The 24,328-nt window shown below is 42.1% G+C and overlaps 1 protein-coding gene across 3 annotated transcripts in view; it reads left to right on the top strand.

Annotated features, from left to right (window-relative positions):
- Positions 1-920: 920 nt before the first annotated feature.
- TNNT1 (troponin T1, slow skeletal type) overlaps positions 921-24,328 on the top strand; it is a 45,993-nt gene continuing 22,585 nt past the window's right edge. Inside the window, exons 1-4 of one of the 3 annotated variants that reach the window (XM_075838846.1) lie at positions 921-936; positions 22,705-22,726; positions 23,697-23,760; positions 23,891-24,007. In XM_075838846.1, coding sequence (XP_075694961.1) covers positions 23,704-23,760; positions 23,891-24,007 — 174 coding nt within the window. In that variant the 5' untranslated portion in view covers positions 921-936; positions 22,705-22,726; positions 23,697-23,703. Of the gene's footprint in view, positions 937-13,215; positions 13,283-17,638; positions 17,702-22,704; positions 22,727-23,696; positions 23,761-23,890; positions 24,008-24,328 lie in introns of those variants that run through there. The other 2 variants (XM_075838847.1, XM_075838848.1) reach the window with 2 other exon arrangements.

The raw sequence follows: 24,328 nt of genomic DNA, 5'->3' as shown, positions 1-24,328 counted from the left end.
CCAATGTGGTCATGTCATATGTTAAAAGATCATCTTTGGGGTGTTCTTCCCCTTTTATCAACATAATTGGTTGTAGCAAAATCCCGTACCATTGCAGATGTGATATTCTTGTGTCTATTGCTACCATGTAACTTGTTTTTCATATGACTGCAATAACATATGGAGATCCTGTTTTGAGAGACATGTTTCTAAATATCTGTGTTTTTAATCTACAGGTGAACGACTGCCATAATGTCTGATACAGAAGAAGTGGAATATGAGTAAGTCATACATACAGCTGTCCGGTTCCAAGTCTCTGCTTTAAGAGTCTTCTCAGCCAATCGGATGCAGCGTAATTGTGAATGTGTTCGGAAATCTTAAAGGTGCTTAAGATCGTAGGCTCTGGCAGGTGACAGATACGCTAAATCTAGGCACAATGTTACCATTGCTTCTCCAAGCATCTACTATACATATGGATATTATATAAGTGATTATAAAATAACAATGTAACGACTATTGTTCTTTTTTATTATAAAACTATGTTTTGCTTTGTTAATGTTGTCCTATTTCTGTTTTTATCTTCACCTCATAGGGAGCAACAGGAGGGTAAGTTCTGTTTGTAATTCTATATAGGACATAATTATAGGACATATGGATAGGGGTTGACAACCCATTTTAATTTATTGTCAGGCACATTGAACATTACAGCTATAGATTCTGTGTAAATGATCAATCCCGTTTATAACTGATCCTATTGTTACTGGCTAATAGATGGGGAATTTCCTCTATTAACTCCCTGGGCTCTAATAGAGCAATTGGAGGGGATGTCTGGATAGGACCTCCACTTCTATTTTTCTTGGCATCATTTATTTGCACTAGTCTCAAGGCAAAAATAATCTTTTCCCTCTTTGTTTCTTTTTCCTTCCTTAACAACAGAAGAAGAGCAGGAAGAAGAAGGTGAGAATACACTTAAAACTTCTTGACACAACACAATGAGCAGTGAACAGTGAGGGAGAAAAAAATGAATGTTTTTTTGGGTCTATATTTTGAAATCTTAAAATCTATCCATTGTAGAGAATGCATAAAGAATATCAACTTAAAGGGAGTCAGTCCTGACTTTTACTCCGTCCACAACCCTGACACCACTAGATAGGGGTTTTGGAGACATGTTTAAAGGGGATCTCATACACTTGAATGGGACAAGAACTGCAATACGGCGATGTGCCTGGCAGGGGCGTAACTTGGAAAGACTGGGCCCCATAGCAAACTTTTGACTGGGCCCCCCCCCCTAGTAGATAGTGCCTTTTTTACAAACCCCCCCTTTTGATAACGCCATACAGCCCCCCTGTAGATAACGCCATACAGCCCCCTTTGTAGATATCTACAGAGGGGGCTGTATGGCGCTATCTACAGAGGGGGCTGTATGGCGTTATCTACAGAGGGGGCTGTATGGCGTTATCTACAGGGGGGCTGTATGGCGCTATCTACAGGGGGGCTGTATGGCGTTATCTACAGGGGGGCTGTATGGCGCTATCTACAGGGGGGGCTGTATGGCGTTATCTACAGAGGGGACAGTATGGCGTTATCTAGAGGGGGTACTGTATGGCGTTATCTACAGGGGGGGGCTGTATGGTGTTCCCTACAGAGGGGGCTGTCTGGCGTTATCTACAGGGGGGGTCTGTAGGGAACGCCATGCAGCCCCCCCCTGTAGGGAACGCCATACAGCGTCGTCCCCCCTGTAGGGAACGCCATACAGCGTCTCCGGCATGATCTAGCAGGCATTCATTACAGGCAGACCTGGGGGCCTTTGTTAGCACCCCGGCTGCCACTGGAGACACAGACACTCGGCGATCGTATCGCCGGGTGTCGGTGGAAGAGAGGGAGCTCCCTCCCTCTCTCCAAAACCACTCAGATGCGGTGCACGCTATTGCGCACCGCATCTGAGGGGTTAAACGGGTGAGAACAATACTAATATCGATCTCACACGGCAGAGCAGGGACGCCCCCAGCCCTCAGCCCTCAGCTGCCTCTTGCTGCTGAGAGCAGGGAGATTTGACGGCTCCCTGCTCTGTTTACTTATACTGATGCAGTGCCGTAAAAAGGCATATGCATCAGAATAAAGCCCGTTAGTGGCCGCCGTTAAAAGGCGTATTGGCGGTCACTAACGGGTTAAAGGGTAACTAAACGTTCAACAAACTTCTGACATGTCATAGTGACATGTCAGAAGTTTTGATTGGTGGGGGTCCGAGCACTGAGACCCCCACCAATCGCTAAAACGAAGCGGCAGAAGTGCTCGTGTGAGCTGCTTTGTTTCTGTTCGACTTCTTCTGGAAATCGATGTAACAGTGTACAGACTCAATAGAATGTCTATGAGCCCGTACACCGCTAGATCGGCTTTCCGTAAAAAGCCGAACAGAAACGAAGAAGCTCAACGCTCGCACGATAGCTTCGTTTTAGAAATTGGTGGGGGTGTCATTGCTTGACAAAATGTGTTAAAAATTCCATTTATATGTGACTGTCCCATCACTTCCTCTAATTGCAGATTAGACTCATTTTATTTTGATGGCAGATATTACTTCTAATTATCTTAAAAAGGACCTGTCAGCAATACTGACATTTCTGCATAAGTAAATACTTAAATTCTCCAAGAAATAACAATTCTGGTGAACCCTTGGTTGGAAACTCTGCATTGTGCAATTACTCTCTTATTCCTCCTGGAAGTGTATGAATACATTGACAACTGGGTGCCACCATTCCCTTTGTCAATAGGGTGTGACTCTACACAGTCAGACATTGTCAGCACTAATTGAACAGTGTCAGACTGTGTAGTGATATGCTCCATTGACAAGTGGAATGGTAACAATGAGGCTTTTGTGGGTTCCATATGCATCCAATGTAGTATGCCATGATTTTTTTTTTTAAATGTTGGATTCAGATTGAAAAAACATCCATATCCCTCCATATGAAATCAGAGGCATGTAGAGGTACAGTGGAGGCCCCATGTACTTCTATGGTAGCCCTAATATGGCTCTGTACAAAACCTAGGCGTAATACCGTTGTGTGCATGAGGCCTTACAGTAACAGCCTTTTATATAGGGTTGCCGGGCAGCAAATAGTCTACCTCAGATTACTTAGGCCTCGTCTCATGAGACAAATTGGCACTGGGTTGAGTGCTGAGGAGGGGCATTGTAGAAAAAACCTCTTAACAAGCTTTCCTCTACACTTTCTATTATTTTGTAAAAATAAGTCTGTGTGGGAAAACCCCTTTAGGGCATGCCCAGACGTGGTGTATTTCTTCCGCAATTGTCCGCATCAATGCCGCACAGAATCTGTGTTGCAGATTCTGTTGCGGCTCTGCCCAAAATGGGCATTAAATTGATGCGGACTAGCCGTTGCGTATTGAGGGGAAGAGGGCTTCCCTTCTCTCTATCAGTGCAGGATAGATAGAAGGGACAGCACTTTCCCTAGTGAAAGTAAAAGAATTTCATACTTACCGGCCGTTGCCTTGGTGACGCGTCCCTCTTTCGGCATCCAGCCCGACCTCCCTGGATGACGCGGCAGTCCATGTGACTGCTGCAGCCTGTGATTGGCTGCAGCTGTCACTTAGACTGAAACGTCATCCTGGGAAGCCGGACTGGAGGAAGAAGCAGGGAGTTCTCGGTAAGTATGAACTTCTATTTTTTTTACAGGTTGATGTATATTGTGATCGGAAGTCACTGTCCAGGGTGCAGAAACAGTTACTGCCGATCGCTTAACTCTTTCAGCACCCTGGACAGTGACTATTTACTGACGTCGCCTAGCAACGCTCCCGTAATTACGGGAGCCCCATTGACTTCCTCAGTCTGGCTGTAGACCTAGAAATACATAGGTCCAGCCAGAATGAAGAAATGTCATGTTAGTAAAACCAATACGCTCCGCAGCACACATAACATCTACATAACATCTGCGGTAATTCACTGTATTTTAACGATATATATTGTGCTCCCACAAATATGAACATTTGAAAATTCACTGAAGTGATAAATGAGTTAAATGTATAATTTTTATTTCATAGCTATCTAAAAACAGGGGTACAATCACCACTGTGAAAAGCCCAACCATGTATTTAAAAACGTATTAAACACAATACTCCCAGTCCTAGTTCGTTTGCGAACCCTTTGTGACTGGGTATGTAAACAGAGATATCAAAATATGGAATCAGCGTATAACATTGGTAAAGCAGTTGTTTGGACCCTCGTTCACACAGGAGCCTGCGTTAACCGCACCAGATTCTCCCAATGTACAGATGCACAACAATGCCACTGCCCCCTACGCAAAATTCCCTCACTTCACCCGACCCTACGCGTTTCTATACTTATCATCAGGGGTCTGTCAGTCTGGCCAGGATGCCGCTGACATCTATGCGTGCATGCTTCCGTGTTGTGCAGTAGAATACCTGCTGCTGAAGATATATCGCTGGCATCCTGGCCAGACTGACAGACCCCTGATGATAAGTATAGAAACGCGTAGGGTCGGGTGAAGTGAGGGAATTTTGCGTAGGGGGCAGTGGCATTGTTGTGCATCTGTACATTGGGAGAATCTGGTGTGGTTAACGCAGGCTCCTGTGTGAACGAGGGTCCAAACCACTGCTTTACCAATGTTATACGCTGATTCCATATTTTGATATCTCTGTTTACATAACATCTGCGGACTTCATTTCGGAATTTTGACTCTCCATTGAAGTCAATGGAGAAATTCCGCAATGAGTCCGCAACAAGTCCGCTACACGTCCGCAACAACCATTGTATGCTGTGGACACCAAATTCCGCTCCGCAGCCTATGCTACGCAGTGGAATTGTCCGCAACGTGTAAACGAACCCAACCATAAAGCTGTGGAAAGCAATGGAAAAACGTGTACGCTGCGGATTTTTGCTGCGGACTGTCGGCAGCGGAATTCCAGAGCAATTCCGCTACGTGTGGTCATGCCCTTAAAGGGAAGGTATCATCAGAAAATTTCATATTATTTTAATTATGTTATTATAATATATGTTGCTTAAAACCTTTTTTAGTGGGTTTTTTTTTATATGACTATCCGTATAAAAATACTCCAGTTTTCACACAGGCCAGTAGAACAGTTACAATAGGCTGATATTTTCTGTTTTCTGTAGCTCACTTGTCAACTTTGCTGTATAGACTGGGTCATGATGAGCAGAGTCACCTCATTATCATTAGAGGGCGGGTGATTTAATGAAAACTATGTTGTATTGGAGGAGGTCTAGGTATGGCAGAATAGTAACACTGTATGCACAGATAAGACTCTGTATGCAGCTTCCCTGTCACTGGGGTAGGGGTCTTTTCTCCATCAGTACATGGAGACAATAATCATATTTGGCACTTCTCTGTCAATTGACACCCATTCATTTCAGCTGCCATAATTGTTGAAATGATGGAAATCTGACCACTTGCATTCCCCCACCAATTCTCCCTCATCCCCACTAATATGATCAAGCCACTAAAGGGAGTAGATTGTATGGAGCTGTGACCTAGCATGTGGCTTGCTCCATACAAGTTTGTAAGAGATACGTAAATAGCTGATGGAGAATATGCTCAAGAATCCTCCTTCTAGCAATCTGTGGGGGTCCCAGCAGTCGGCCTACCACTAATCTAACATTTTGATAAATTATATGAGTGCAAAAAACACAGGTACACAGTGTAAAACAGGAGGACTCAAGTCCAAATAGTCACAAAAGAAAACATTGATGCAGTTATCTAGACAATTTCACAATTCCAGTAATGCAATAAGTTAGAGCAAAGAGAGACCACTTAGAGTTATTAAGGTAAGTTGAGTATTACCTTTATTGGGGTTTCGAAGTTGGCCCACTTGCCCCATATTTACATGAATATTGAGGAATTACCCTGTCTGTCAGCCACCATTTTCTCCATGGTATAGTTGTATTGGATTGAGTTTGTACTTAATGTGATAGAAGGAATTTTGTCTCCTTTCCAATTTCTACCTATGTGTGATCTAGTCACCGTGAGAATGTGGGACATAGCAAGAGTGCATCCACCACATGGAGTTGGTCTTGCCCTAGGGAAAGGAGGACTAGTGCAGGTGTCCAATCCATGTCAAATCCCATTTTTTTGGGACAAAATACAGATGGTTTCCCAAAATGGGCGTATAATACTACAGTCCCACCATATATGAAAGATGGTTGCCACTACTGCTTTGCATCACTAAGGGCAGAGTCAGGTACGGGACGGAGTCAGTAATGGGGGCAGAGTCAGTGACGTTCACGTGGCCATGACCTGGGCGAGCGTCACTGACTTAATCCCCACCCCATCCGTCGGCACTTTCTGGGAATCAGGAGAGCCTGCCCACGTTCTGCCCTGCAATCCTCCACTCTTGGCCCCCTCAGCAGACATCACATCGCTGGGTCTGCACAGTGACCAGTGGCTCCTAGCACCCTGGCTTAGGGGCCCCGTCACTACTGCAACCACTGCTACCCCTATTGATACACCACTGATGGTGTAATTTAAAGACAAATTGCTAGCTAGAAAACATGGCATTTAGGTCCTCCTCCAGTAGGTTGACAAATTCATGTTCATGAGGAGAAGGGTCATGCTGAACGGCTGTGTAGAAATAGCAGAGGCCTTTGGAGGTTTTGAAAGGGTTGTTAAAAAATTTACTTGGGCTATTCCTCGGACCAAACAAAAGATGCAAGGAAATGCCTGAGCCGCAGGTATTTAAAAAATCCTAGAAAAGTGAAATGTTCTAGTAATTTGTTCAAATGAGTTTAGTGTTGTGCCTGTATGGATATCATTCAAGTATATAATACCCCTCTCCATCCAAGGTGAAAAATCTATATCAGGAATTTTATTTTGGACAAGCATTAGAGACATGTTCTGCAATCTAATGGGAAGAAATGGCCTGCGACCCAAGCACTTCCCACCATATCTTAAGGCCGGAAGTGATTGCGGGGATAGGTGTCATGTTGGGTGGGGATAGGTAGCATGTTGGGTGGGGAGGGTGGTAAGGGAACCATAATAGGGAAGAGAGAAAGGAGGAACCAATGATATCCAATTCCATGGATACCCTTTGCTTCTATCCATTCTTATGTCACCATTGTCTGTCCTGTTCTAGTAATAATACATAATAATAAGAAGCAATACATGGACTACTTAATCTTCCTTTCACTATTGGATTATATTGAGTTTTAGCAGCTAGACTTGGGCGTCTATTCTGTCAAATAAATGCCTTGATCAGTATTTTTAATCTGAGTTAAATACGAGGTCAGAAAGTGAATTCAAACATTCCTAAAATTATATAGGATTTTTGGAAGGGACATCATCTTGATCATGGCAAAACAGCCAAGCGAAGGGTTTAGGATAAGTAGAGAGGTATATTTGGATTATTTTGATTAGTTGTGTATAGTTGACCGAGTGAAGTTTAGATAAGGGATGTGTAAGGAAAAATACCGAGATATAGCAGTTCAGTTTCGACCAAGTGGTTTTTATCTCGGATGAATTTCCCATATTTAGGACCAGCGATTTAGATGTGTTCATTTTATAATAAAATAGGTTGCTAAAACTTTAAAGTATAGTATGGAGTACTGTCAGGCTGGGTTCACACGACCTATATTCAGGAGTAAACGAGGCGTATTATGCGTCGTTTTACGCCTGAAAATAGGGCTACAATACGTCGGCAAACATCTGCCCATTCATTTGAATGGGTTTGCCGACGTACTGTGCAGACGACCTGTAATTTACGCGTCGTCGTTTGACAGCTGTCAAACGATGACGCGTAAATTGACTGCCTCGGCAAAGAAGTGCAGGGCACTTCTTTGCAACGTAATTTGAGCCGTTCTTCATTGAACTCAATGAAGAGCAGCTCAAGATATTCGAGCGTCACAGACGCCTCGTATATAACGAGGAGGAGCATTTACGGCTGAAACGACGCAGCTGTAAACAGTCTGTCATTTCAGCCGTAAATTACAGCTGGCGTGTGCACATACCCTAAGGGAAGTCTTTATGGAGGATATGGCCGGGATGACATAATCAAAAAAAGCCCTATTTTATGCTTTATTCTGCCAATTTTATTATCTTTAACCCCTTCCCGACATCAGCTGTATATATACGGCAAAGGTCGGGTGGGGGAGTATGAAGTGGGGTCACGGGCTGATTCTGCTCCATAGAACAAGCTTGTTGGCTGTGTGCAACAGTCGACACTTCAGTGTAATGAGTGGGTTCCCACTAATTTTACTCCTTAGAAGCCATTAGAAACAGTGAGGCGGCCCAGTGTGACGTTGCATTACCCTCCCCGTGAAGCGATTGCGGGGTGCCGATGGGTGGCATGGCAGCCTGGGGGCCTAATGAAGGCACCCAGATCTGCTATCTTTGTACTCTTCCGGCAGGGCTTCCTGGGGGTCTGTCTATGTAACGATATAATGCAATACATTAGTATCTCAGTATATAATGCAAGCGATCCAACGATCACTTGTTCAAGTCCCCTAGCAAGACTAATAAAAAAAGTTAAATGCACAAAAAAGTTTTTTCAATATTTATAAAAAAATTATAAAAAAACCTTCTCCCATTTTCCCCCAAAAACAATGTAACAAAAAAAATTACATAACTGGTATTGATGCGTCTGTAAAAGCCCGAACTATTACAACATAACATTATTTAACTCGCACAGCGAACGCCGTAAAAAAACATTAAAACACCAGAATCGTTGTTTTTTGGTCACTTCATCTCCCACAAAAAAATGGAATAAAAAATCAACAAAAGGTCTCATGTAACCCAAAATGTTATCAATGGAGACTACAACTCGCACTGCAAAACGTATGCCCTTGTACCGCTCAATCGACGGGAAAAAAAAAGTTATGGCTCTCAGGATATGGCGACAAAACACATTTTATTTTTAACTATCTGTTTTTTCCTTGTAAAAGTAGTAAAACATATAAAAACTATATAAATTTGGAGTTGACGTAATCATATTGACCCGCAGAATAAAGTTAACATGCTGTTTTTATGGCATGGTGAACGGCATAAAAGCGAAACCACCCAAAAATTTGAGGAATCACTGCTTTTTTCTCATTCCACCCCACAAATATTTCCCACTACATTATATGGTACAATAAATTGAGCCGTGAGTATCTACAACTTGTCCTGCAAAAAAATAGTTTTTTTTGTTGTTTTTTTTAAAATAAAAATGGCTATCAGTGTGATTGGTGCAACTTTCAAAGAACTTTTTATTTAAAAATATTTTTTCTTTTTGAGATACAGCTGCTTTGTATTCTGTATACAGAGCTTCTGTATCGTGCGCTGATACCTGAATCCGTCAGGTCCTCGGGACTGACAGGATCGATAAAACCGGGTCATGTGTGTCTCTGACACATAGGATCCACCTGTAATCGATCACATCTAAGTTATGAACTTAGATGTGATCGATAGCAGCTCGATCACGCAGGACCTGCTGTCACTGAACCTGTCAGTGCCACTAACCTGGCAGATACAGGTTTCAGCGCTAGATACAGCTGTTCTGTATACAGTATACAAAGCAGCTGTATCTCAAAAAGTAAAAATTATTTTGAATGAAAAGTATATTGAAAGTTGCACCAATCACACTGATAGATACTTTTATAAAAAAAAAATAAAAAAAGCTTTCAAAGGTGTATATTGTTTTTAATGGCTGGGGATTCCCTCACATGTTGGGCAAGGGGTTCCATTATGAGATTAAATATTAGTGTGGACAGCGATGTTAAATGGACTGATGAAGTGCAGATGTGTAGATTTATACTGATGGGAAGGAGAAGAGAGCCATTATGTTTGAAGAATGTGACCTTTGAGTCTAGATTTGTCAAGGATGGCTCTCAGATTACCCCAATGTACCTCATTGAACGCCTTCTCCTCGTCCAAAGTGAGAAGCAAAGAAGGCAGTTCAGTCCTATGGGCCTCTGCTATAATATTTATAAAGCGTCTGGTTCCATCTGAAGTTTGACAACCCTTGACGAAACCAACCTGACCATAAGATATCAAGGATGGGAGTGTTGAAACTAATCTATTCACAATAATGGAAGCATATAGCTTTATAGAGGATCTGTCATCAGTTTATTAATTCCTTATCTCCTAACTAATCTACTAGGCGCTATGATGCGGATAACTACAGTGTCATTTGTTTTCAAAAAAGTTTATTATTTGCAAAGTTATGAGCATTTTTCTAAATATGTTAACTTGGCTATACTTGCCAAATGGGAGGTATCTGTTCACTCTGGGCGGTGTAATGTTTTCTGTATGATGCTGTCCAATCATCATACAGTCGGTTGTGTCACAGCTAGAACTACAATCCTGGTGTCATATGAAATATTAGACTCTCCTCTTTCATATGCCCCTATCCATTTTGATGGAATCAATAGCGTAGTCGACTACGGTATTGATTCAGTCGAAACAACGGAAACCTTACACAACGGTGACAAATGGAAACCATTTGCAATGGATCTGTCACCATTGAAATCAAAGGGGATGCAAATGGAACCCTATGGTTTTTTTCTGTTTGGTTTCCATTCAAGGGTCCCCCTGACGGAAAGCTCAGACGGAACCCATGAACGGAGCCTTGATGCAGATGTGAACGAAGCCTTACAGGGCTAAGATGAATATTAAATTCCCTGTGCCTTTCCTACCAGACTGTCAGAAGACTCAGCTTGTTTTATAACAACTGCTTAGTTATCCAAAGTGGCTTCTAAGCTAAATATTCATTTTACTAACTCCAATGGAGTTGGGCTGCCGATTCCAGCTAACAATCCATGGAGAGTTGTGGCGCTATTTCTGACAGAAAGCTGACATGTTTTTCAAACTCTGAACCACTCCTTTAACCAGTTCTAATTTATGTTTCAAGTGAAAAAATGCATTTAAAATTTTTTATTTGTAAAATATTTTCAATACTGTATACTGTAGTTTACTGCATTACAGAACTACTACAGACTTACATGGTGGGTCCCACTTAGTGGCATTACTGTAGTGCCACTAAGTGGGACCCATCGCGGTTGCAGCGGGTCTGGCGGGGAAGGGGGCAGACAGGGGGCGTGCACCAGATCTCCACAGGCTGCCAAATCAGGCAAGGTTTCTGGCACAGGACCTTCTATGCGCTGCAGCGGAGGCCTTGTGCAGTCTGTGGGGATCCAAGGTGGTGAGTAAATATATTTTGTTTTTGTCTGATCTGGGGTCTGATTTAAGGGTCCATGCTTTGGGGGCACAAACAGGGCACTATTACCTTGTGGAGGGCACTATAAACTTGTGGTATTACTATGTGGGGCACAAAGTGGAGATTATTACTATGGGGACACAAGGTGGATGTTGTTACTGTGTGGCGGCACAAAGAAGGGCACTATTACTGTGCGGCACAGAGAGAGAATTTTTAATGTGTAGGAGCACATAGGGGGCAGCTATCACAGCACAAAGCTGGTATTATTACTGTGGGAGGACACTATTACTTTGCGGGGCACAAAAGGGGGCATATGTACTGTATGGGGTACAAATGATCTGCATCATTACTGTGTAGGAGGGATCACGGCTGGTGTAAAGGGATGTTGCACGCAGGAGGGGGGGGGGGGCAAGCTACATTTTTGCACCAGGGCCCATGAGTCTTGAGCTACACTTCTGCCTCAAGCACATCGCTCACCAAGTTGTTACTAACAGCTCATTCAGTTTGGAACAGGCGCAGGTTTTCACAGGAAATACAAGTATCATTGTGCACTTCCTTGCAGAGGGTTGGATTTCCTGACTGCTAATTTTAGTTGGTAATATATTACTTGCATATACTTTGCTTTGGCTTAATGTCGTTTCCTATTTACTTTTATTAACAAGTTAAACAAAATGGGGATTGATTGCACCAAAAATGCCCTGGACTACTTATTACTGAATTTCTCCTGTTTCCAAATCAAACAATTTTGATGACATAAACAGTGGACATACCAATTATGGAAAATATGCAAATGCTGATTAAGCCCAATGCCAATGGCTGTCAGGGCATGCTGGGAGTTGTAGTTTTGCATTAACTGGAGAGTTACAGGTTGCAGATCATTTAATCTAAAGTAAAGCTCTATTCACACCACGTTTTTTGCGCGTATTAAGAGTATGTTCTGGGAAAATCCCCCCCCCATATACGCTGAATGGCATACGTGCCCTGTCTGCGGTATTCACATTGAATGGCAAATACGAATAAGACCTGCTCTGAGTTTTGCGGCTCGGTCCCACAGCTTCTACATAAATCTGTGAAAATCACGGTTGTGTGCATGGTGCCATGGAAATAAATGGGTCAGTGTGCTATCCGTTAAAAAAAGATTGATAGCACACTGACAAAATCAACAGTCGTGTACATGAGGCCTAAGGCTCTGTTCACATTTGCGTTGGAGCCTCTTACACAAACTCCGTCAGATTTGACAAGAATAGGCTAAAGCAGCGCATGCAGTGCTATTCTTCCTGTCAAAACAAGGGTCTCCACAACGAAAACCTGACGGATTGTATTCTAAGTCAATGGGGTCTGTCGGGCTCCACTGGTATCCATTAAATAATTATAACGAAAGCCAGGACGCAGATGTGAACAAAGCCTTTCACAGTCTGCGTCGCCCATTCATTCCCATTGCATAAAATAGTTATTCACGCAGTATACGGTTTTTCTACGTTATTACTCTTTTGGCGATCTTTGGGTTCATTATAGGCTATGTACAGGTACGGCATATACATCAGTATCATTCCTAACACCCTTAGAACGACACAGCATAAGTAAGGTATTTGCAAAGTTACTGAATATAATATGTAGATTATATCGCAATATAAACAAAAAGTCCAAAGATGAACCGATCACTACAGAAGATATCCCTCTTCCTGGACAGTGTAACTGAAGTGACATAAGATAGCACAAGCAATACATAAATATGACAGTAGCTCATAATACAGACAGATACGATAACTGTGTTGGACTGAACTACCAGAAAGGCAGAAAGTAATCGAATACAGTATATATGACTTGGATTTTGTATAAGCCATGTTAAGATGTGGTTATCATCAGAAAACATCTCTTTGATCTTGCATGATCCAATTATTCAGCGTAATCGGCCAGCTAGATAGGGATGAGGTCATCGGTAAAAAGGCCAATAGACCACATGTTTCTGAGTGTGAGCAGATTTAATAATTGTATGTCTATTGTCATTTAACACATGTTAAACTGCAGCCTCTTTCGTTTGTCTTTCTTGCTTGGCTATGATCTGCTTCTCTGCCGCTGCCTCCATTGCTGTTGCTATGATGTGAACCCACAGAAGAAGCTGGAGAAGGTAATGTGTGTAACCGTGTTTCCTGCACAATGCTTATTCTCCATCCATAGCTGTCGACCTTGCCTCACTATGTTTTATCCAGCTAACCATAAACTGGTGGTGGATGAACGCAAAAGCAGCTATAGCGCTCAAAAGAGCCTACTGTATATGAAAAGGTTGCAAACAGTCAGGCCATATTCACACGTTGTGGATTCTTTCAGGATTTATGCATGGATCCCACACACTAAATGTGACTAGAAACTGCAAGCATTCTGTTGGCAATGCATTTGAATGGTAAATTGTATTAAATGCCCTATTCACATGCTCAGGAAAAACTCTGCGCAGAATAATGAGCACGGTGCAGATTTTATAATGCCCATCATGTTCATGATTAATGTGGATTCCGTGCTGTAAAGCCGTGTTTTAGCGCCACTGAACTTCAATTAAGCCAATCCGGCTGCAGATCGGTATGAAAATCCTGCAGATCTGTATACCAATTCGTATCAGAAAGATTCAGCTGTGTATTTCTGTCGCAGATTATCTTCAAAATCTATGGCAAATCTGTCTAATGCAAACCCTGAACGAATCCTGAACGATTGAACATTCCCTAAGGGCATGACCACACGTGGCGGATTTCCTCCGCAACTGTCCGCATCAATGCCGCACAGAATCTGCGTTGCAGATTCTGCTGCGGATCTGCACAAAATGTGCAGTAAATTGATGCGGACTAGCTGCTGCGGACTGCGGGAAAAGTGCTTCCCTTCTCCCTATCAGTGCAGGATAGAGAGAAGGGACAGCACTTTCCCTAGTGAAAGTAAACGAATTTAATACTTACCGGCCGTTGTCTTGGTGACGCGTCCCTCTTTCGGCATCCAGCCCGACCTCCCTGGATGACGCGCCAGTCCATGTGACCGCTGCAGCCTGTGCTTGGCCTGTGATTGGCTGCAGCCGTCACTTAGACTGAAACGTCATCCTGGGAGGCCGGACTGGAGACAGAAGCAGGGAGTTCTCGGTAAGTATGAACTTATATTTTTTTACAGGTTGCTGTATATTGTGATCGGTAGTCACTATCCAGGGTGCAGAAACAGTTACTGCCGATCGCTTAACTCTTTCAGCACCCTGGACAGTGACTATTTACAGACGTCTCCTAGCAACGCTCCCGTCATTACGGGAGCCCCATTGACTTCCTCAGTCTGGCTGTAGACCTAGAAATACATAGGTCCAGCCAGAATGAAGAAATGTCATGTTAAAAAAGCAAGACGCATCCGCAGCACACATAACATGTGCATGACAGCTGCGGACTTCATTGCGGAACTTAGAATCTCCATTGAAGTCAATGGAGAAATTCCGCCATGAGTCCGCCACTGCTCCGCAACAGACAGAGCATGCTGCGGACACCAAATTCCGCTCCGCAGCCTATGCTCCGCAGCGGAATGTTACGCATCGTCTAAACGAACACTTCTAAATAGAAGTGGAAGTCAATGCAGAAACGGCTCCGCTGCGGATTAACGCTGCGGAGTGTCCGCAGCGGAATTTAAGTGAAATTCCGCCACGTGTGAACCCAGCCTAAATGTATGATATTTTAAAACATATAATAATAAAATATTATGATAGTATTGACTGTCTGCAGTTCACCAGGATGGAAACATTAACTTGAGCACTGTAAATACCTTTTATTGATAACCTTGACAAGGTGCTGGCACTTCCTGCTAGAAGAGATGCAAAAAAAGCTCATTCATTCACTATCTGGACACAGAGTAGTTCCCATACACATTACATTCCTATGTGCATTTTTTATTTCTAGCTGGAAAGTGTTTTTTGTTTTAAAGGTTATTCCCAATTTAGACATTTATAGCATATCCACAGGATATGCCATAAATGTCTAAGTTGGGATTAACCCTTTAAACCTTTATTAAGGAACCCTAAAGCTAAAATAGAAGACCCATAAAAGTGAGGCAGTGCTCCGTACATAGCATTATGTGGCATAACATCCGATGCCTGGAGATAGCCGGAGAGGCTTAATGGTGCAGGGTTCGGGTGTCGGACCCACACCAATGTTATACTGATGACCTATCCGGTGGATAGGTCATCAGTTGTTTAGTAGTGGACAACCCCTTTAATTCATCAAGTCTGGCTGAATAATAGCCTTTTTTCATAGAACGCTCATTCCCCATAATTGTCCTGTGTGAACAGGGTAACGATCAGCAGATGAAGGAGCAAATGCTCGTTCATCAGCTGATCATATCTTTTTAAATGCTCAAAATTTTATTGTTGTCGGCAGCACATCTCCCTGTGTAAACAGGGAGCGTGCTGCCGACATGATAATAATGTTTGGGGGTGAGCAATCGGTGTAACGAGCACTCGTCCTCATACATAGCTCCGTGTGACAGGAACAAACGAGCGCCGATCAACGAGGCCGGTGTAAAAGGACCTTAAGAGCTCAATATGTTTCTTGTCTAAAGCTTCTTATAATAGAAAATCCACAGTGAAATGACAGACTGTCAGCTCTCAGTGATCATAGTCTGAGGTATTTATATTAGTATATGGCATAATATCTCCACCCCTCACAATGACGCCTGCGCTACCCTCTAACTAGCTAAGGTGATTACACACTGCACAGATATCTCCATTCTAAGGGTATGTTCACACGGCAGCCTCCGTTACGTCTGAAATTACGGAGCTGTAAACAGCTCCGGAATTTCAGACGTAATGGCATGTGCAGGCGCTTTTCGCGGCGTCCATTACGGACGTAATTGGAGCTGTTTTTCCATGGAGTCAATGGAAAACGGCTCCATTTTTGTCTGAAGAAGTGACAGGCACTTCTTTGACACGGGCGTCTTTTTTACGCGCCGTCTTTTGACAGCGGCGAGTAAAAAACATGACCGTCGGCACAGAACATCGTAAGACCCATTCAAATGAATGGGCAGATGTTTGCCGACGCTTTGGAGCCGTATTTTCGGGCGTAATTCGAGGCTAAAACGCCCGAATTATATCCGTAAATAGGGTGTGTGAACCCAGCCTAAGATTACATCCAGGCGTACATACATTCACATGAGAAGTATTACACTAATTAGACTATTTCATTATTCAAAAATAATAATTCATACAAGAGATTTTGCCAAACACATAAATATTGCAACTCGGTGGAGATGTTGTCACTGTATATGTGCACTGTTTATAAAACTTTCATTGACACTTTGCATTTTTTCCCTCTGCAGTTTTGTGCCAGATTTACAGCATGCTGTGTTATATAAATCACAACATGCTCTATATGTGGCATTTATGACTATTGACTCGCTCTGACCCTCTTTCTATGATTTTGTAGTTTCCATCCCTATTCTTTAGTTGTGGACAATCCCTTTAAGTAGCTTATATGGAATCTATAGGTCCATGTGCTGCTTGGATGAGGTTCAGCAAGAAGCAATGAGAAAGGAACCAGGAACCAAACCGAGCCTGTGCGGTGTATCCCTTGTCTGACTAGTCCCAATGTAATATCTGGGATTTCCTAAAAGCAAAGACAGCGCCAGGCAGTTCTATAGAGATACGGTAGCACTACCACATATGATCATATAGGACCTGAGAACACATCAAGGAAGCAAAGAAAACAGCACTAGTGGTCATATGTGAAACTTTGTAATAAAGGGGAGTAGATCTTCCCCACCTCCCACCAGCCTGTAGTTTCGCCTTTCTTGTTTGCAAAAACCTCCTCAGTCAGCAAAAAAAATCTGTCTAGTGTATGGCAACGAATGTTAGACTGGGAGGAGGGGGAAGAGGAAGATGGAGCTGCAGTCTCTCTGTCTCAGGGTATCAATGAAACAGCATAAGAGAGAGAGAGAGAGAGAGAGAGAGAGAGAGGGCGAGAGGGAGGGATGCACTACATCTAAGGGCTTGTCGACGCGTAACGGAATTGCTGCGTATTTTCTGTCCAGAATTGCAGATGGAAAATACGCAGCAGAATACAGCAGCAGCAAAGTGGATGAGATTTAACAAATCTCAATCTAATGCTGCGTAAAATTTCTGGTCAGAAATTCATCTGCGGTGCGTATATTTTACGAAACTCCTGCTGCGGAAAGTGGACTGAATTCCTGCGTTTTTCAGAGGAGATATCACCATCTCACAGCATGGCAAAATACGCACCATTTTCTGCAGTAGAAAACGCATGATCTGCTAGTTTCTGCGGAATTGCTGCAGAAATTTTCTGCAGCAATTCCGTTACGTGTGGACCAGCCCTTATGACTAATACACAATTACTGCTGAATAAGGAGTGATAGGGTTTTTTCTGTAACAGTAGTTACTCTTTAAATTTCACCTGTGTCTTCCTGCTCTGCTGCTGCTGCTATTGCTGCTCTTTGCCATTTTGCTACTGCCTGCCTCTCCTGCCATCTTGCTGTCTGTCATGCCATCCTGCTGGTACAGAGGAGTATGGAGAACATGTAGAAGGTAATAGATAATATTGCACCCGGAATAGTCATCAAAACATTGACGTTTATGTATTAATATTTATTGGCTTGAATTTTCATGTATTACTTGAACTATGAAGTGTGCCATACTAGTAAGGCTTGTCCCTTTATCCAAATAAGCATATGAGGCAGCGTAGCCTTACCCCCTCACACTGACCACAAAGCATAACATGCAAGAGGCTTGTTGCTCAGCAGATCAGTGGCTGCGCTTGTACAATTTGGGAAACGTTTTAGAACCGCTCCAAAACTTTCCATGCCATCACATCTGGATACTATTAAAGGGGTTTTCCAGTTTTACAAACTAAAGTTTAAGGCCTAGTTGACAGGGAGGAATTTGCAGGCAGAAAAATTCTGCCTCCAAATTCCTCCAGGAATTTTGAGGCAGATTTTGACCAGCCTGCACGTTCTTGCCACGGTTTTTGCAGCATTTTTTCGCCCGCGGCCATTGAACACAGTGAAAAACGCAGCGAAAAACACTTTCTCTGCCTCCCATAGATTTCAATGGGGGATCGGAGGCGGAACCGCAGCATGAAAGAACATGGCGCTTTTTTTTCAAGAGTGGCTAAAAGACGCCTTGGAACAAAAACACCTCCGCTTCCCATTGAAACAAATGGGAGGGGGTTTCGGACGTTTTTGTGGTGCTGATTCCGATGAGGTTTCCATGTCGAAATCAGCACCAAAAAACTCAGTGTGAACTGGCCCTAAAGGTTATGTACACCTTTGAAGCCAAACATATATATGTTTTATCTAATTGTAAATACGTTTTTTATTGATTCTTATTTACCTTTTATTTTAAACATTTTAAGATACAGCTTCTATGTATCCTGTATACAAAGAAGTTGTATTGTTCTGTCAAAGTCGATTTCGTCAGGTCAGCTGTACGGATGGCTCGGCTGAAAGCTGGTCCTGCGTGTCTCTGACACGTAGGATCCAGCTAATAACAATCATATCTAAGTTCAAGACCTTAAATATGACCGTGTATATATAGGTGATACATCTTCTTTAAACCAAGCTTTATCGTGTGTGGAGGTTATTTCAATACATACTCTATACATGGCTAGTCAATTCGTTACTTGGGTCAAAATGCCATACAGCCAGCCGCTACCACACACAGAAGAATTAATAATTGAAGGTTATTTATCTATCTGTTATATAGAGTTGTATTGTTGGCATTGAAGTTTTTCAAATTTAGTCCAGTCTGCTTTAAATCCTTAGAGAATTATAGACCATAACACATAAATGAGAAAATGAGGCCGTTGTAGAGTTAATATTGTGCACATACACATCCATTGCTTTGCTTCTGGCTGCACTCAGAGAGCTAATAAATGGTAGAGAAGGGGTTTATATCACAAAATTATCTCTATTAGTATTTTAGGACTAAACGCCTTATTATTAAAACAGTATAGAAACGTTTCAAGAATAAGTAAACCCACTATGAGGGCCAATCGCTGGCATGATGATATCACATCATTATTAATGACACATCATCACGCCAGAATCTCAACACCAGAGTTGTCAGAGAATGTTTTAAGTTACTGTCAGAAAACAACTTTAAAGTGAATGTTTACCATTCTGTGCTAATGATTTTTTTAAATGTCATATAATACAATTTTGTCTAAATACAGCCACCACTAGGGGGAGCTTAGGCGCTTGCTGCATACAATTTATACATTGAACTCAATAGTAAACCAGTTTGCAGTAAGCTCTTAAGCTCCCACTAGTGGCAGCTGCAGTCAGACAAAATATATGGCTTTGGAGCTCTGTTTCAGAAAAACCAAGCTCCGGCCAATGTAATGATATATTAAGAAATGAAACAGCACAGAAAATAGGACTTAAAACAAATATAAAAGTGAGACATTTACTTAAAGAGTGAGTAGTGCTTATTGCAAGTGCCTCCAAGATATTTACAGTCCATTGTATATCTTATAATCATTAAAAAAAAAAAAATCTTTAATTGTACACACACAAAAACGCATATATAGGGGGAATCAGTCCAGGATTTTCCTAGCGCTGCTTAGTAAACCTTGCCGTTTCCTTCAATGCTGAATTGGGCTGAAGGCGATAACACATCTTCAAAGCCGATATGTTGACTATGTCAGTGCATTTATTCCCATAAAATGTCTTTACAATTCCCGGCCCCTTTTCTTCTTGCGGATGGTTTGTGGTATGTGTGCAGGGAAATTAATACATGTTCTAGGATCAATGAGAACGCCTGAAGGCAGTATGGCTCTTACACTAATAGATTTCAGCTCAGTGTCCTGACATCCACTAGCTGCTCTATTAAAACAATTACATGTCTAGTTTCAATAACTATCAACTGGATGTGCCAAACATAATGTTTTATTCAATAAAATAAAGCATAGAAACAAAAAGTATACTGACAGACTTAGCAACTAATGCACATAGCTACAATGTTTCTGTGTAAGTTGGCAGCTATGAGCTCTACTTCTTGACAAAAAAAAAAAAAGTTTTATGTCCTATTATCCTATAAAAAAAAAAAAGCACAGAAGTATGGAAAAGGTTACAGAACACTTGGAAGCAGTCAGCTAAGTTATGCTCACATTTGCGTTTGGCCCTTACGTTCAGGGTGTCGCCAAGGTTTTCGTAACTTTTGACGGCAAGAATAGCGTCAAAGGCTATTCATGTAAGGGCTATTCATGTAATCAAAATGACGGAAACTTTGACAGAACACCAAAAGAAGGGCCGAACGCAAATGTAAACATAGCACAGCGGCATGGTTTCCATTTTAAACGGAAGTCATGGAGCGCATGTGAACAGAGTCTAAAGGTACTTTTACAGCGACCAACGAGACAGCTCGTTGATCAGCGCTCACAAGGAGCTAGTATGGGGACGAGCGCTCGTTACTCGATCGCTCGTCCCCATACATTTATATCATGTTGGCAGCGCGACTCCCACATCACAGGGAAATGTTCTGCCAACAACGCTAATATTTGCAGTATTTAAAACGATATGATCAGCTTATGAGCGTTTGCTCGTTCATTGGCTGATCGTTGCCCTGTTTACACAGGGCAATTATGGGGAATGAGCATTCTGTGAACGCTTGTTTTCCCGATAATTGGCCGGTGTAAAAGGGCATTAAGACTTGTAGGAATCTCTCTTTAGAGGTAGAGCTGTAGCTAGGCTTTCCTTCATCCGGGGAAAGATTCAGTGTCATTCCCCCCCTCCCCACACCTGGAACTTAAAGATGTTTTGCAAGTTGGGGGCTGTTTTTTATACTAATTTTATCAGAATATGATCCATGGGGGTCATGCACTTGGACCCCGCACTTCTGGCTGCATCCAGACGTCGGGAGCTATGCAGGGGTCGGTGCTGGAAGCAGAAGGCTCCGACCACCGTATGGCGTCAGTGTTGGGTTACTGCAGCTCTGCTCAAATTCACTTGAACAGGAGCAGAGCTGCAGTACTACAGCACAACCGCTATACAGTGGTCGGGCCTTCTGCTTCCGGCACCGACCCCTGCATAACTGCCAGTGCCCGGAGGCAGCCAGAACAACTGATCAGTGCAGTTGTCGGACCCCCACCGCTCACATACTGATGACCTATCCTATTGATAGGTCATCACTATAAAAAACAGCCCCCAAACTGGACAACCCCTTTAACTAAATTAAACACACACTATGTCCTGATACTAGACAGTGTAAGGATCCAGTGCAGCGGCACCCAGAGCTGAACAAGAACCGGGAGCAAGGGGGGTTCGTATACAGGCTACTATCTATTGGATTAGTGAAATAGATAACAGCATTTTTATTTTTATTTTTTTAATGTGGATGGGAGCCATGTTGTGGACAAGTGCCCCAATAGTCTGGAGGAACAAGGTGCGGGCGCTTCATAGCAAACAAAAATCCAGCACCAACCTGATTACAGGAAACCTGTCGGGAAGTTCATGTTGCCCGGACCACGGGCAGCATAAGATAGCGATAATTACGCTGATTACAGTGAACTATGATCCAGATTTCCCCTCTGTGTCCTAGGAACTGCCCTTCAACACACATTTTAATCCACAGTTCCACCCCAGCCATTGGGGGCTGCCCACAGCTCCTCCCAAATACAGTTCTGTCAGTACCCTTATTAGGTGCATGCATAGAGGTGTGGGGCCCCCATAGTAAAGGCTTGCCAACTTCTGGTGCTGGTTAATACCACTTCAGCTCTAATCACCTTTGACAGGAGGACTTGGTACTTGTTTGCCCCATCTTCTTTTCATTTTAGTTAATACCACACTTGATTGTTTGTTGAGCCATGCAAAAAGAAATACCATGCAGTATAAAATAAATATATATTTTTTATTTAGCAATGGTGGCCCATAAGCAACATATACAACTATTTGTCATACAGTTGTTTACATTACATTCATTGGAGGTATACAGTACGTTGGAACTATTTCCTGATGTATACGCCACACGTATGACTCAAACATCATGTGATCAAACCCTGTAGTTTTGCCACGCAGGACTGTTCCTCAGAAAAAATTTACTTGTATTCAATAGAAAACTCAAAATATAGGCTAATTGGCTTATATGGAAAAATCTAATCACAATCCACTGAAAATATGGTATGTCTTTGTGTTCTTAAGCACAAACTTCCGTGTAAGCCCGTTTAAGTCATACATGTTCCATTGAAAACATCACTTCAACATTTCCACTTTGCAGCTTATTCAACACATATCGCTATCATAGCAAATCCACATTTGACAGGTAGATTATGGAGCTACTTCAATCCCTGGGGATCAGTTCACAACATAAGTGTTTGAGGGCAGGGACCATTTTGGCGTGTGTGCTAATTGACACCATGTTTGATGGGAAATTAAATGATGTTAAGTTGTAAAATCCGACATCAGAGAATATTAACACCTTCCCTGTTAGGCTTGTGACAGGGAGAGGATTACGTCATGACTCACATGTCAGTATAATGTCAAATTTTATTACTCGCTGAAGACTGTAATAATATTTTGTCTCTTTGTTAACAGAGGAGGAGCGCCCCAGGCCAAGGTAAGCATTCTCCATCTCTACCGGCACATTAAACTGTCAAGTAGGAAGATTTCATATTGTATATCAGATGTTGTTAAATTTCAGCCATGTCACTAGTAGGCCATAAACTAAAGAACATTTGTAGAATATCTGAGAATGAAAAGATAATGTGAAACTTTTTTTTTAAATTTAGTCATAATTTTAATTCTTAAATTATTTAGTTCCACTCAATGACCAAGAATGGTCATATTTGGAATGCTTTGACAATAGTTATACTGTTAGTGTGGGGTCTACTCAATGAAATTGTCAAACATGCCAAAACAGGGCAAATTTGGAGCTGCAGGGCTGGCACGACATGTGCCATAGTTGCTGGGCGCTTGGCACCAAGAAGTCACTCTGCCTTTACTAGGTTATTTAGATAAAGGGCTAGTTTCCCTGCCCCGGGTGAAGGAAAGCGTAGATACAACTTTGTATCATAGAATTCACAAGGCTTTCCTGGTTTACAAAAAGTTAAAGGGGTTGTCTCATCAAAAACATTTGTGGTATATTGCTACGATATGACATTAATGTTCGATCATTGGTGGCTCGATTACAGTCAAAGCCAGTCCACGGTAGAACCACGTCATGGTGATTTCCTAAGACTGATTATCTAATGTTGTAGTCACAGAGGTCAGAAACCTGCCAATCAGACATTGATGGTATGCACTAGCAATATGCCACCAATGACTATGATGAGACAACCTCTTTAATGTGACAAACCACCTTAAATAAGTAAATGGACTGATTATAAAATCTGTGTATGATTTTTAGCCAGGGAAATAGGCACTGTCCACCAAACACGGGATTCCTAGAACCATAACTAAAAAAATATCTACATTTCAGTTTCAGGTTGAAATATTAACATTGTAAGGTTCCATATCGCCAAACTTTAGTAGTATAATATGGTGAGATATAGTATTGTTTTATCTCATGTTTTATTGTGATTATACAGTAGACCCATGATGCCCCAGCTTGCCCCTCCAAAAATTCCAGAGGGAGAAAGAGTTGACTTTGATGTAAGTGGCTCGAGTATTTTTGTAAAGTATTGAGTATTTCTAATGATTATTTTGAACTCACTAGTGTTTAATCACATAAATGTTATATAGCACATGACTAAAGATGCATTGTTATAATTTGAAATCTTAGGATATCCATCGGAAGAGAATGGAAAAAGATCTCCTGGAACTTCAGACATTGATAGATGTCCATTTTGAACAACGCAAGAAGGAAGAAGAAGAAATAATTGGCCTAAAGGATAGAATAGTATGTGTATTTAGAAATATACACCTAATATCAAATGGGTCATTTAGTAAAAATGTATAGAAAATGTATGTGATATGCACCGTCTTCTGACTGAGAAATACATCAGGAAATACTTTGATGGAAAGCTAAAACCAGATGCGATCGGAGCCAAAAAGCTACGGTGTCAGATCTCCTTGATACAGACAGTGATGAATGCCCCCAAAAGCATTTAGTTTAGATGCTTGTATACTTGTTAAATATACCCAGAGGTACCAGTTTCTGGCCTTACTAAATATCTTTTTAAAAGAGTTGCCTAGTATTAAAAATGGCCTCCATTTGTTC

This window comes from Rhinoderma darwinii, chromosome 10 (assembly GCF_050947455.1).
Source record: "Rhinoderma darwinii isolate aRhiDar2 chromosome 10, aRhiDar2.hap1, whole genome shotgun sequence".
Classification (NCBI taxonomy): domain Eukaryota; kingdom Metazoa; phylum Chordata; class Amphibia; order Anura; family Rhinodermatidae; genus Rhinoderma; species Rhinoderma darwinii.
The sequence above is the reverse complement of the archived record's forward strand: the minus strand, read 5'-3'. Positions and strand labels throughout refer to the sequence as shown.